Source organism: Oreochromis aureus, linkage group 5, assembly GCF_013358895.1.
Source record: "Oreochromis aureus strain Israel breed Guangdong linkage group 5, ZZ_aureus, whole genome shotgun sequence".
Lineage (NCBI taxonomy): Eukaryota > Metazoa > Chordata > Actinopteri > Cichliformes > Cichlidae > Oreochromis > Oreochromis aureus.
In genome coordinates this window covers 17,642,476-17,657,038 of record NC_052946.1, presented here as the reverse complement: position 1 = coordinate 17,657,038, position 14,563 = coordinate 17,642,476, and the positions used below count along the sequence as shown (strand labels likewise).

At 39.8% G+C, this 14,563-nt stretch overlaps 1 protein-coding gene across 1 annotated transcript in view; it reads left to right on the top strand.

The window, feature by feature from the left end:
- Nucleotides 1–13,540, top strand: part of scn8ab (sodium channel, voltage gated, type VIII, alpha subunit b) — a 48,099-nt gene extending 34,559 nt beyond the window's left edge. Inside the window, exons 22-28 of the mRNA XM_031750283.2 lie at nt 2,202–2,324; nt 4,161–4,445; nt 4,530–4,583; nt 4,676–4,813; nt 5,033–5,137; nt 5,239–5,509; nt 8,051–13,540. Coding sequence (XP_031606143.1) covers nt 2,202–2,324; nt 4,161–4,445; nt 4,530–4,583; nt 4,676–4,813; nt 5,033–5,137; nt 5,239–5,509; nt 8,051–9,216 — 2,142 coding nt within the window. The 3' untranslated portion in view covers nt 9,217–13,540. The remainder of the gene's footprint in view (nt 1–2,201; nt 2,325–4,160; nt 4,446–4,529; nt 4,584–4,675; nt 4,814–5,032; nt 5,138–5,238; nt 5,510–8,050) is intronic.
- Nucleotides 13,541–14,563: the final 1,023 nt, after the last annotated feature.

The following is a 14,563-nucleotide window of genomic DNA, read 5'->3' as shown; positions in this document are numbered from 1 at the left end:
AAACATTTCCCATTAATGAGCAAGTGATTTTTAACATAACATCTTTAAACATACTAGTTTTCTTTAGAAAGCATAAATTATTTGTATTTGCACACAAAACAAAAATGACCTAATAATTACCATTGTTAGACTCCTGAAAAACGGACCATTTTATGGAGCAAATGCACAGAGCACTGCTGTGCAAGGATGCGCATTAACTTTGTAATGCTTGAAGCTTGCAAAATCAAGTTAAAACTCAGGGTTATCTTCCAATTTACACACAGTGTAAAAACTTCAGCAAAGGTTTGAGCTATAACTTTAGAAAGTGTCGTGCCAAAGACAAAAGAATTCGGTTTAGACCTGAGAAAAAGAATTGCTCACAAAGCAGGAGATGTATATGGAAGGTTATCACAGCGTTCCTGAGTGTCAAGAACTGGAGCAAAGTGTGATCAAGAAATTCAAAGAGAGTAACACAGTACAGAACAAGCCTGGCAGAGACAGAAAGCAAAAGATTTCAAAGAGAGTGGAAAGAAAACTAGTGAGAGATGTGGCTACAGAGCCCAGGACAACTGCAGAGAGTTAGGGTAACCCTACACCTGCAAACCAGACTGAAACAAGCTAAGGAGAAGATCAGAAAAAAGCAGAGATTTTTAGCCACAGATATGCTGCTTATATTTGGAGAAAGAAGGGGAAGGCATACAAGCCAAAGAACACCATCCCTACAGCAAAACATGGTGGCGGGAGCATTAAGCTGTGGGGATGCTTCAGTGCATCTGGATCTGGAAATCTCATCAAGGTGGAAGAAATGAAGAAAGAAGGATATGTGAAGATTTTAAATGAAAACCTCAAGCAGTTGGTAGCAAAACTGGGTCTGGGTCGTTGCTTTGTCTTCCAATGACTAAAGTGAAGCTTATTGGCTGATCTGCACAAGCACACATGCCAGGAAATAATGGGAAATAATTATGTTTCTTAGTGCAAAGTAAAATAATGTAAGCATCCAAAATAAAACTAGGATACTTGGGAAAACTGTGTTAAAATTGCTCTTTTTAACAGTATTTGGGGAAAATGAAATTTTCATGGGGGTAACTAAATGGCAGCATATGTTCCTCTGAAGCTTATATATAATATGAAGGATATCATGCTGGAGATACACTATATATTTATTGCAATATTGTAGGGTCATTACTTTACCATATAAAGTATGTTGATATAAATAAATGGAATAATAGCTGAAGTGTTTCTCAGTATAAACATTTGACATGCTCAGTTTTTTTTTTTTTTTTTTTTTTTTTTTTTTTTTACAATTTTCATGTAGGCTAAGTAAAGCTTTTCTAAATTTGTGAAGTGGATCCTCTCTTCCCAACAATAATAGTAGGGGGTCTGTCCTTTTTTTTTGCTTAACCCTGAAATATGAAGACGTCTCAGTATAGTCTGATAACTTAATCCAGATTTTTTTAATGCAGCCCTCTGCCCTAACACTGACCTGTCCTCTCTCTCACAGCAGGTTCCTATAACTGTGTCTCTCTTTAAGTTAAGAGAGACGTTGTGCAGCTGTCGAGAGGGACTGAGGGGTCGGTGTTTGGGGGTCCAGGGTAAGGTTGATGTGCTGTGGTGGGACTCCTACTTTCACAGGTTTTTCCTCTCTTCTAACCCTGAGAGCTGTCATCAGCTTCTGCGTTTTCTCTCCCTTCTTTAAGTACAATGCCCTCTGATGTGGAAACTGTACTGTTTTGTATCGTGTACTGTGTGTATATTATTGTGTCACATTGATTTAGTGTTTGTGAACTCATCTCTCCTCTAATTTTTCCCTTTGTTTGACTCTCTTCTCTTCCTCTCACTGTGTCAACCACAAGTTTCTTTCCAGGTGTGCTCACTGTGCTGTTAAGCTGGTTATCACGCTAGACTGGCTTGCCAAACTAAACCAAACTCAAACATAAGCAAACACATTTTTTTTAAAAAGAAAAGGAAAAAACGAAGTCTGGGCTACACTTTATTGACCGTTGTTTATTGTAATAACTCCTGTTTAACCGTTATGCTATATAGATACATATACTTACATATATATAACCTATATATGTACTTATATATATCTGTATATAACCATTCAGCCATCCTTACACTTTATGTAGAGTCCACCTTTCTCTCTATTTCCCCTCTAACTGTGTGGGTCCTCTCTTCCTTTGCCTCTGTCTTTCCCTCTTCTTCTGTCCCTATCTGTGTAGGTGTCTATAGTCACCCTTATAGCTAATGCGTTGGGCTACTCCGATCTAGGCCCGATTAAATCACTCAGGACACTGAGGGCCTTGAGACCCCTCAGGGCCCTGTCACGTTTTGAAGGGATGAGGGTAAGACCCAAGATACCAGGCAGCTGGTCCTTTTGCATGCCGAATAAATACAAAGTATCAGCGCATGCTAGAGATGGCAGAATAGATTTTAAAATGTCTCTGAGGGGACTTTTTTTTTAAGATGAGTCCTTGGATTAGTGAGAAGCTTTTTGCATGGACGCAGATCATCTCAGATGGTCATCATACATCTGATTTGATTAATCATGTTTCATTTTCATATATAATAAATTTAGCATTATTTTAAGGCATTTAGCAGTGATTCCAAATATTAACAAAATTAAACTCTGTCCAATGCTTTATTTAAAAAAGTAGACTGCACTCCCAATTTTTTGCTTGAGTGATTCAACACGCTACAATAAAAGCTCTGTTTAGTACCAGCTGAGGGAACAACTAGAGGTTGGTTTGAACTGTCAGGCAAAACAAATTCAAGCTGAGCCATGCAATAGGGTTATGACACAGACCCAAAATGCAGTCTGTTAAGTGCTACAGAGCCCCCAGCTCAAATGAACTGATATCCAAATCTGCGCACGTAGTCAATCTTTGTGCATACTTCATTTACATGGTGCACACAGTTAAGTCTGTCCTTAAGTGTGTGCATAGTTTCTACATCAGTAGTTGTGATGTAACTCCAGAGTTTTAACTAATAAACAAACAAAACAGAATCTGGTTTAATCTGGTTATTTCATGTGATGGATTGGGTCAGCCTCTAGTTGTTGCTGGGCAAAAAAAAAAAAACAACACAAATTTTTATCGTGCCTAGGCTCAGCATCTTCTGGCTTTTGCTCTGGCTCAAGTGTCCTGTTATCTGATATTATCACAGTTTGGCTTTGGCATTGTCACACTGGAAGATCAACAAACTTCTGGTTGCATAACCCCCTCCCCTGACATCCTTGCTCATCACTCCTCAGTGAATTTCATCACCATGATTTTCATGATCACCGTTTTGCAGTTATATTAAGTTATCGCATAGCTGCATTGTCTCTATATTACAACATTAGACAGAACACTAGAGTGTAAAAGAAACGCAAATAATTTTGACGTTTGATGTTTGCCTATAGTTTTGGTTTATTTGGCTTTCTGTTTCCATGGCTTGGTGTTTGGAAATGCACATTCCTGTGTTTTCCTCTTAATTCTAACAGCTGTATATCATTCAGGACAGTAAAGTTATCTTTTATATTAACAGTTCATGCAATCATAACTTAATTGATTGAATTAATTTGTTGCATTGACTGGGCATAGCTAACACAAATGTTCTCCTGACATACTGGAACACAAATAGTATACGAGTGTGTATGAATGCAATATACGTTTAATGGGAATAACAATAATGCTGGGGCACAATACAAAAAAATTTGATAATGTGGATGAGAAGCTACGAAAGGATAACTTTAAAATGAATTGTAACTAATTGTAACGAATTTTAGTTTAATATACTGAGCTGTTAGAAAACTGTACTACTTAATTTAAATGCTGACAGTCAAAAGTGATGATTTTTAAAATTTGTAATATCCCCTTTATTACCAAAACCAATAAGACAAACTATTTTAAGCATGGCTTTCTGTTAAAAGTTGAAATAATCAAAGTTTTACACTTTGTTTTGACTTGTTGTGCATTGTATTGTGCCCTGTTGTTATACTCGCTTGTAGGTTATTATGATTGGCATGAATTTTTGCTAAGCAATCACATAACGCAACTTGAGTCTCTAAGGGAGGGAAAGAATGTGCATTTCTATGTAAGTGTGTGTTTCTGTGCAAAATGTTATAACATCTACAAGCAGGTGGTATTTGATTGCTAATATACACTCTTGTCTGCTCCCCGCCCCCCTGTTCGTTTTAGGTTGTAGTGAACGCCTTGGTGGGTGCAATTCCCTCAATCATGAATGTGTTGCTGGTGTGTCTCATCTTCTGGCTCATCTTCAGCATCATGGGTGTCAATCTGTTTGCTGGAAAGTATTACTATTGTTTCAATGAGACATCTGAGGAGTACTTTCTACCGCATGAGGTGAACAACAAAACAGAGTGCTTGAAACTCATCAGTGATAACTATACTGAAGTCAGATGGAAGAACGTCAAGATCAATTTTGACAACGTGGGCGCGGGATACCTGGCACTCCTGCAAGTGGTGAGAAACTTTTCTTTTGCTACTTCTCATTTGTATAATTTGCGTTCAGCCTGTTTTCTCACACTGTGACTGCCACCATCGCAGGCAACATTCAAAGGCTGGATGGACATCATGTATGCGGCAATAGATTCTAGAAAGGTACGCTTTTTCAGTTTACAGATAGTCTGACTTTCACATCAGGAGGACCTACAGTTTTTTTAATATGTATTTTTGTTTATGGCAATTTTTAGGTGGAGGATCAGCCCATTTATGAGGACAACTTGTACATGTACATCTACTTTGTCATATTCATCATCTTTGGCTCATTCTTTACCCTAAACCTCTTCATTGGTGTCATCATTGATAACTTCAATCAACAAAAGAAAAAGATAAGATTGCTTTTCTTCATTTATCTCTCAAATATACACATTTTTACTTTCTTACCAGAGTTAGATGAAACAGTCAATTACACTATAATCAAGAAGACAGATCTATGTCCCAAAATATCATAAAATCTACACCGCTGACTTTGGCTTTTTTTAAAAGTATATCCAGCACTGGAATATGTGGTCCTGCAGATTGTAACCAAACTGTTTTTGTCCCTTTACTTTGGAGGTCAGGATATCTTCATGACAGAAGAGCAGAAGAAGTATTACAATGCAATGAAGAAACTAGGGTCCAAGAAACCACAGAAACCAATACCCAGGCCCCAGGTAAATATTCTCCTCCCTTCTCCTTCACGCAATTTACATTTCTAAAAACAATTAAGAAAATCATTCCAACATCCCTCTTCTGTCTTCTCGCTTCTCCTCAGAACAAAATCCAGGGCATGGTGTTTGACTTTGTGACGCAGCAGGTGTTTGACATCTCCATCATGATGCTCATCTGCCTCAACATGGTCACTATGATGGTGGAGACAGACGATCAGTCGGAGGAGACAGAGAATGTGCTTTACTGGGTCAACTTTGTCTTCATTGTTGTCTTCACTTGCGAGTTTGTACTGAAGCTCTTCGCACTGCGTCACTATTACTTCACCAATGGCTGGAACATTTTCGATGTGGTTGTGGTCATCCTTTCAATTGTGGGCAAGTATTTAAAAAGGCTGTTTATGCATGAGGGGAAAAGTCGGGAGCAGCTTTTACTGGAAATGGATCAAATGAGACAATTTCATTCACGTACTGCAGACGCACACGGCTCAAACATGAGCCAGTCTTTAACCTAACCTGTGTGTGGCCTCCTGCAAACTCTGTTCAGGCAGCTCTCTTGCCTAAACCACACTTGGTGTTTCTAGCAGTGGTAATATATATGAATTAAAATATATGTAGCACTAATGTGTGCAACGTGTCAGAAGGTGAAATTTAAAATCTCCTGGTCTTGTCTGACATTTCTGTGCAAAAGTTCATCTCCCCTAATTTCTTTATATTTTGCTTCCAAGCAGCCAGGCTTTCTTGGAATTTTTAAAGTGGTGTTCAGCAATAGTTCTCCACTTTCTTGCTAGTAGCCTGTCACAAAAATCCATAGTTTGGTTCCATTTCTTTAATCGAATCTATGAAAAATGTCAAATATAACATAGTTTGACAGGGATAAAATTTTATTTTTGCACCAACAAAATAGCTAAAAACTTGGCTTATCTCAGCATGGTGGGCAACTGTGCTGTTAAAAGATTTAAAGCCAGTCTTATTCAATTCAGTTCAATTCAATTCAATTCAATTCAATTTTATTTATATAGCGCCAAATCACAACAAAAGTCGCCTCAAGGCGCTTTATATTGTACAATAGATCGCACAATAATAAATACAGAGAAACCCCAACAATCATATCATATGACCCCTATGAGCAAGCACTTTGGCGACAGTGGGAAGGAAAACTCCTTTAACAGGAAGAAACCTCTGGCAGAACCAGGCTCAGGGAGGGCGGGCCATCTGCTGCGACCGGTTGGGGTGAAGAAGGAAAACAGGATGAAAGACATGCTGTGGAAGAGAGACAGAGATTAATAACAGATATGATTCGATGCAGAGAGGTCTATTAACACATAGTGAGTGGCTGGAAAGGAAAAACTCAATGCATCATGGGAATCCCCGGCAGCCTATGTCTATTGCAGCATAACTAAGGGAGGATTCAGGGTCACCTGGTCCAGCCCTAACTATATGCTTTAGCAAAAAGGAAAGCTTTAAGCCTAATCTTGAAAGTAGAGATAGTGTCTGTCTCCCGAATCCAAACTGGAAGCTGGTTCCACAGAAGAGGGGCCTGAAAACTGAAGGCTCTGCCTCCCATTCTACTTTTAAATACTCTAGGAACAACAAGTAGGCCTGCAGAGCGAGAGCGAAGTGCTCTAATAGGGTGATATGGTACCACAAGGTCATTAAGATAAGATGGGGCCTGATTATTTAAGACCTTGTATGTGAGGAGCAGGATTTTGAATTCAATTCTGGATTTAACAGGAAGCCAATGAAGGAAGCCAAAACAGGAGAAATATGTTCTCTCTCCTAGTCCCTGTCAGTACTCTTGCTGCAGCATTTTGGATTAGCTGAAGACTTTTCAGGAAGTTTTAGGACATCCTGATAATAAAGAATTACAGTAGTCCAGCCTGGAAGTAATGAAGGCATGAACTAGTTTTTCAGCATCACTCTGAGACAGGATATTTCTAATTTTAGAGATGTTACGCAAATGGAAGAAAGCAGTCTTACATATTTGTTTAATATGTGCGTTAAAGGACATGTCCTGGTCAAAAATGACTCCAAGGTTCCTCACAGTGTTACTGGAGGCCAAGGTAATGCCATCCAGAGTAAGAATCTGGTTAGATACCATATTTCTAAGATTTTCAGGGCCGAGTACAATGACCTCAGTTTTATCTGAATTAAGAAGCAGAAAGTTAGCGGCCATCCAGGTCTTTATGTCTTTAAGACATTCCTGCAGTTTAACTAATTGGTGTGTGTTACCTGGCTTCATGGATAGATAGAGCTGCGTGTCATCTGCATAGCAGTGAAAATTTATGCTATGTCTTCTAATGATGCTGCCTAGGGGAAGCATGTATAATGTAAATAGAATTGGTCCTAGCACTGAACCCTGTGGAACACCATAATTGACCTTAGTGGGTGAAGAGGACTCTCCAATGATTGTATGATGTATTTCTGTGATCTTACTCCATGGCCACGTTCAATGTTTCCCTTATGGAAGGGAAACATTGAGAAAAGGCTGAGGTATGTCAAATTACTCAAGAACTGGACTGAAAATCAGCCTCAGGAAAGCTGCATAAGAGAGTTCAGGCTCAGTTAAAGAACAAAGCTGGTGTAAAGAAATATTTCCCATTTTCCAAGTAAATATAAAGAAATATAAAGAAATGAGGGATTGCTGGACTTTTGCCCAGTATACATAAAATCAAATATAAAAAAACCTTCAATTTCTTTCTTTCAAATGTCTTCAGTTCAAACGTTGCCATACAGTTTTTTCTGGCTTTTTGTTGTGATCCTCGTGCTGTATAAAAACAGATGAATTACTAACAAATAATGAAGAATCAATGGTTTTTTTCCTGCTGTGTGGAATGGGGTAATAGTGTAAAGCATTCAGTCGGCTTTTGTCTCAGCATTAACTAACATGTGTTTGTTTTTCCTTCCTTTGAATTTCAGGAATGTTTCTGGCTGACCTGATTGAGAAATACTTCGTCTCACCAACGCTGTTCAGGGTAATCCGTCTGGCTCGTATCGGCAGGATCCTGCGTCTCATCAAGGGGGCCAAAGGAATCAGAACTCTTCTGTTTGCCCTTATGATGTCACTTCCTGCCTTGTTCAATATTGGCCTCCTTCTTTTCCTGGTTATGTTCATTTTCTCCATCTTTGGAATGTCTAACTTTGGCTATGTGAAATACGGGGCTGGAATTGATGACATGTACAATTTTGAAACCTTTGGCAACAGCATGATCATCCTGTTTATGATCACCACGTCTGCGGGATGGGACGGCCTTCTGCTGCCTATTCTGAACTACCCTCCGGACTGTGACCCCTACTTGGAGAACCCTGGGACCCCTGTTACGGGAGACTGCGGCAACCCATCGGTGGGCATCTTCTTCTTTGTTATGTACATCATCATTTCTTTCCTGATTGTAGTCAACATGTATATTGCCATCATCCTGGAGAATTTCAGCGTGGCCACGGAGGAGAGTGCAGACCCACTCAGTGAGGATGACTTTGAGACCTTTTATGAAATTTGGGAGAAGTTTGACCCGGATGCCTCCCAGTTCATCACCTATGCCAAGCTTTCTGACTTTGCAGATGCACTCGAACACCCACTCCGCGTGCCCAAGCCTAACACCATTGAACTGATTGCAATGGACATGCCTATGGTGAGTGGAGACCGCATACACTGTCTGGACATCCTCTTTGCCTTCACCAAGCGTGTGCTGGGTGACAGCGGCGAGTTGGACATGTTGAGGCAACAAATGGAGGAGCGTTTCGTGGCTGCCAATCCTTCCAAGGTCTCTTATGAGCCTATCACCACCACTCTGAGACGCAAGCAGGAGGATGTGTCTGCCAGAATCATTCAAAGGGCCTACCGCTCCTATTTGGCCAGGCGGGGTTTTGTTTGTAAGCGCAAACCAGTCAATAACAAAGACGAGAATGGTGGTAACAATCAGGAACAAGAAAAGAAGGAGGGCACTCCCTCAACTGCCTCCCTGCCTTCTTATGACAGTGTAACCAAACCTGAGAAGGAGAAACAGGACGACAACAATGAGGGCAAAGGGGGAAGGAAAGAGAAAGGAAGAAACCAAAAAGACATCAGGGAATCCAAATGTTAGGCCACTGGATGTATATTCACAGTAATAACAAAAAGATGATACTAATGCGAGCGAAAACTCACCAACACAGTTGTACAGATTATTTCATTTGCAAGTCAGAAAAAAAAAAGTCTTCAGTAATTTTGTTTACAGACTTCATTCTTATATTGATGCAGAGAGAAGCATCTTGGTCTGTTACAGCTTGAAGACTTGGACTTTAGTCAAACCAAACATACTCAGCATACTGTGCGACTCTGTATCTGGACTACTTAACAAAAAGTCAATCAAAACAGACTGCGTCCCATACCGCTCACTTATGACTGGTCTTACAGATAAGTTGAGAAAACTCTACACCAAGAGGTGAAATGGAAAAAACAACAACAAAAAAATCACGCGCCTGGATGCAAGGAATGGTTTTCTTATGGAAGACAGTACTGTGAAAGACAACAAGGATGCTGCTCGCTGCTGAAGAAACACCTTCTTGCAGCAGCCACAGAGTGTTTCTGTGTCGTTTAATACAGAAATGTATAAAGGAACAAATGGCACACTCACTCTATGAGCAAACAGAAGGTGAGTGAAAGACACAAATAACAGTGTGAACTACTTTTTTTGTTTTATTGAGCTAGAAATTGTTTTCGTTTTGTTTTTTTGAGCAGCAAAAATGCAAACAGAAGAAAAAAAAAGAACAATATCCAACAGTTTGCCCATGTCAATCAACTCTTCTACTCATTTTATCTTTGTTATAATCCACATCGAAATCCTTTTTTTTACATGGGCTTTCACACCAAATTGAATAAGTGTCTGTTTATTATGGAGTCAACTCGGGCCAAGGGCTTAACATTTACTCAGAAAGATTTCCAAACAAATAATAAGTGTGCTTGTTCAATGCATAGAAATGACTTGCATGATGGCATGTTTTGATCAGAAATCTTTGCATGAATTATCATAGTCCACAAGACACTAATACTCAGACCACGACGGTGGCTCGACTGTACGATCAAGACATGTTCGAAATTTGAAAGTTCAGAGTAATTTGTTCCACAAAGATAAGCGATGTGGGGGGGGGGGGTGATCAGCTTAAAATGGATCCAAATTTTGATCTCATTACTCAGCACATTTCAAATTACTGTGTTTAAATCTGTTGTCTCTACAGATGGAAGAATGATATATGTCGGGAAATGATAGCATCAGTGCATCAGTGGGTGAAATAAAAAATTAATAAATAAGTAAATAGTTGCTGCTTTGGAGATTTTGAGTGTGTAAGATTTAGAGAGAGATATTTGTGTGTGTCATGGGACTGAAATGTTGGTTAATTTGGACAGAAATACAGTATTTTCAAGGGCACAGCACTTTGAAATGAAAAAAAAAGAAGCTTATATTTATAATTTGTATGCACCTATGTAATGTTCCATACCATCTGCCTTTATTTTTGTGTAATCGGGCATTGTGGGTATCCTGCTGTCAGTGGTTTGTGGGGATTTCACAGGTATGGCAAACTCCTTTCTATTTCTAATGTTTCTCTGTGGGTGGTTAGACCTTTTCTGAAAGGGCCGACAAGAGTTTTGATCCTTGTTAGGTTAATTTACTTACACAAAATATAAATGTATGTATCTTTTTTGTTGTTGTTATTTTCTTTCAGGATATAATTTCCATGTCTTGTCTTTATTTTGTGCATTTACTTTTAGAGAAACCATCTTATGATGAGACATATTAGTAGTATCTTATTTTATTGAGAAATGGGAAATAATGAATGGGTGATGAGAACATTGTGCGTGGAGAAGCCAAAGAGACCTGCCTTGTTATCCCTTGTTGCCCTTTGTCCATGGAGTGGGATTGGGTTAAGTATGCCCTGCCCAGTCTGTTTTCTCGCTGTCGTTATTAGACAGAGACCCTAGAAATGTATGCAATGCTTGAAAAATTCATCCCTTTTTCTCAGGAGATATTATAAATGTACTATTATGAGCTCTGCAACAAAATGCAAGTGAATGTGATGGGAGTATTTATGAAATCATGTTTTACTCTTTTGTTTTATGCCATGTTGATGGACAATGATCTTGGCTGTTGCGTTGCGTTGCTGACAGTCGCGTTGCTTTAGTGCTTCCTGCTTACGATGCTTAGAACTACAGGGCTAGAAGCATCTCGATGAAACGGCATCATTGCGCTCGCTTGTAATGGTGACGTTTATATGAATAGTCATTATGGACTGCAGTCTGGTCCCAGTTAATTTCAGTAAACAAACTAATGTTCACCCTGATAGCAGCCAGATATAGGAAACACTGTGAGGCGATGTCATGAAAGTGAATTGGGACACGTTGGTTTGAGCAGCACTCTTAATTCCTTCTGAAGCAGAAGGGGATTGTTCAGTGGATCGGCCCAGATTTCAGTATTCACCAACAACAAGTGCTCCGAGCATCTCATTTGCCATGTTTTTCTCCCTATCGCTCTACTGCATAACAAATACCAAATAATCAGGCAGAGCACTGGATGCATCTTTACGGTGCTGTGAGCCTAGGCACCACACCAGAGCTTTTGCACTTCCTGTCGTCCAGTGATGTCACTTCCCGTTTATAAGCCGCTCCCAACCCCTCCTCATCCGTTTTCAAGTTCCATGGTCCAGTTGCTGCATGAGATCTCGAAAATCAGTGTGGGTGTTACCTTGAACCAAATAAAAAACGCTGAATGACAAACGTAAAAGCTACTGCCGTCCATTTTCTCCGAGACCTCCACGAATACGAGATTGACAGGAAGAAAGCGGGAAAATAAAAAATCGATACACATACATCCATTTGGGGAAAAAAAGAAATAAAATTCAGGCTTCGTTCTATAGGGCACAAACTGCAAAAGCTAAGACTGGACTTTTTAAGAGGCTATAAATAATGTATTATATTATTTTAACAGCATGTGTAGTTTTTTTGTAAATACAGGATTACTTAAAAAAAAGAAAAACTACAGCTATTAATCTAACACTAAATATTAATAACCGTAAATAGAATGGCTTCCAGCTGACACCCCTTGTCACACTTGTTAGGCTGTGACGCATTTGTTAGATGGAATAGGTTTTTACTTTCTTTCTTTCTTTTTTGATTCACATTTCACAAAAAAGAGGGAAGTAAGCTAATCTATATTTAAAAAAAAACTGATTGTAATAAAAACTGTATAAATTCATATGTGCATATACAGAGCTATATTACATATATATTATATATATATTCTACCATTATATATATATAGTATATATACATTAGAACAGTGTCTGTAACTCAACTCTCCTGTCCACTCCTTGCATTGAGGTGAAACCAGAGCCCCAGAGTGTAACTGATCATGCTTCTTTCTTTGTGTGGTATGTTCAGAGAAATAACCAAAACTCTGGCCTGCCCAGGACTTGTGCATACTGGGTACCAGCGTACAATGCATGGTGTTGTACTGGCTGCTTGCTGAGAAATGTGGAGCCTGCCTTGGTTAGAGGATTGCACTACCAGCATACCCTTTTGTACATGTGTGACGATGTCTTGCCCCTACTTTCCTATATTGTAGACACAAGGTTAAACGGATTCACACACACGCACATGCGCACACAAACACGCACACACACACACAGCCTTTTTGTAGGCGACTGCTGGTTAACTCGTGTGCCCCAACTACGAGCCACAGCTCACTCTGTGTGACGATTTCTTTTGCTTGTTGCAGCTCTAACCCTCCATGTTTCCCGTTAACACACTGCTGTAGTTTTGGAGCTCACCTTTAATTTCGCCGTCACTTTCAATATGATATAATAATAATGATTTTAAGGGTTAGTTGTCTTAACTGTCTGTGTGTTTGTTTATGGTGCAATATCTCTTAACGGCACGTGCCTTTTTAGCTTTCTATTTAGTCTGTCGATAAATCAGCAATGAGAATCTCAACACCCATCGAAGTGAATCAAAACGGAGCACGATAGACGCAATGTATTGAGTTCGAAAATAACCTGAACTGAAAAACTCACCACCTAGATTAGACTGTCTGGACTAACATCTTGTAGAGTCATGTAGTAGAAGTGCTCTCTGTGTGTTCTGTTTACTGGCTCTCGGGCTAGCAAAAGAACAGCTTGCCTTTTGTTTTACACTACAGCTCATTTCCTAATGTTGGTTTACCAAATGGTATATGAGGCCATTCTTTTGTAGCATGACTGAGATACATTTCTTTTCTTTGAAACTACTTTAACTGAAAAAACCCTTTTGACTGTCATTGTCTCTTGCCACTAATACAGTCAGAAAGATAACACGTGTCGCACAACCACATTGGAAGTTAAATGAGAATCAGTGAAAGAATGTCTTCATTTGAGCACGAATCTATTTCCAAACAATAAAGCAGCCTTCCAGTTATTCCTCTGGCTGGTGTCATTTTTGGTTCTACAATGCATGGTTCTCATACAAAGTCTGATGATGTATCGCTGCATCATAATCTGTGTTATCTATTTAAGAAAATTACTGACACTTTAAAAAAGGTAATTTTGTTTGTTGCTGATGATCACAAAAATTGCAAGGAAGGGAATGTGTGCAGGTTGCAGTAGACAGGGAGGGACAGAGACTACATTAAAGAACTCTGTAGTTTGTTTAGTTGTGAGAACGAGAACACAGCCTTCCTGCAGGAGTACGCATATGACATCGTTTCTGTTGGTGTTACCTGAATGCGACTCTTTGATCTGCCGTGTTTTGGGTGTGTCATGGTGAAACTGTAGTAAGATGGCAGGTGTGTGCTTGCATGTACCCCCCCCGCCCTCCTCCTCCGTGTGTGTAAGGTGGTGCACTGAGTGAGGCAGGCGGGTGGTGGGGCGGGGAGGAGAGAGACAGCACTGCAGTGCAGATAGATGAATGCAGTGGCCTGGGCTGAGTCAGCAGCATGTTCCCAACAGGCTCAGACTGTACAACGCGCTGCATAGCGCCTCCTTGCCCACAGCAAGCAAAGCAGAGGGATCTACTTCAAGAAGACGAGGAGTACATGAGAACAGTGAACACATGCACATGCAAGTGAAAAGCAAGTCGGCCGCCGAGGATGTAACCTTCACCTCCTGCCACACATGCTGCAACTGTCTGAATCGTGCATCTTGCAGACCACTGCTACTGCCATTTTAATAACAGAGTGTGCGAAGAACAGCTCATTTCCACACTTTCTCTAAATGTGTTGCTTCCCTCTGTAGATGTTGTAAAATAACCCAGGTGCATTATAATACTGTACAGCACAGAGATTTTGTTTCATTTCTTCTCTTTAGGTTTCTGTCCTCCTTGCATCCTAATGTATAGAAGTGCATCCCTGCAGAGGTAGGATGTGGATTAAGTAGAACATTGGTCTGATCTGTCAGGTTGTGTGTTGTGGGAACAGATTTATGAAG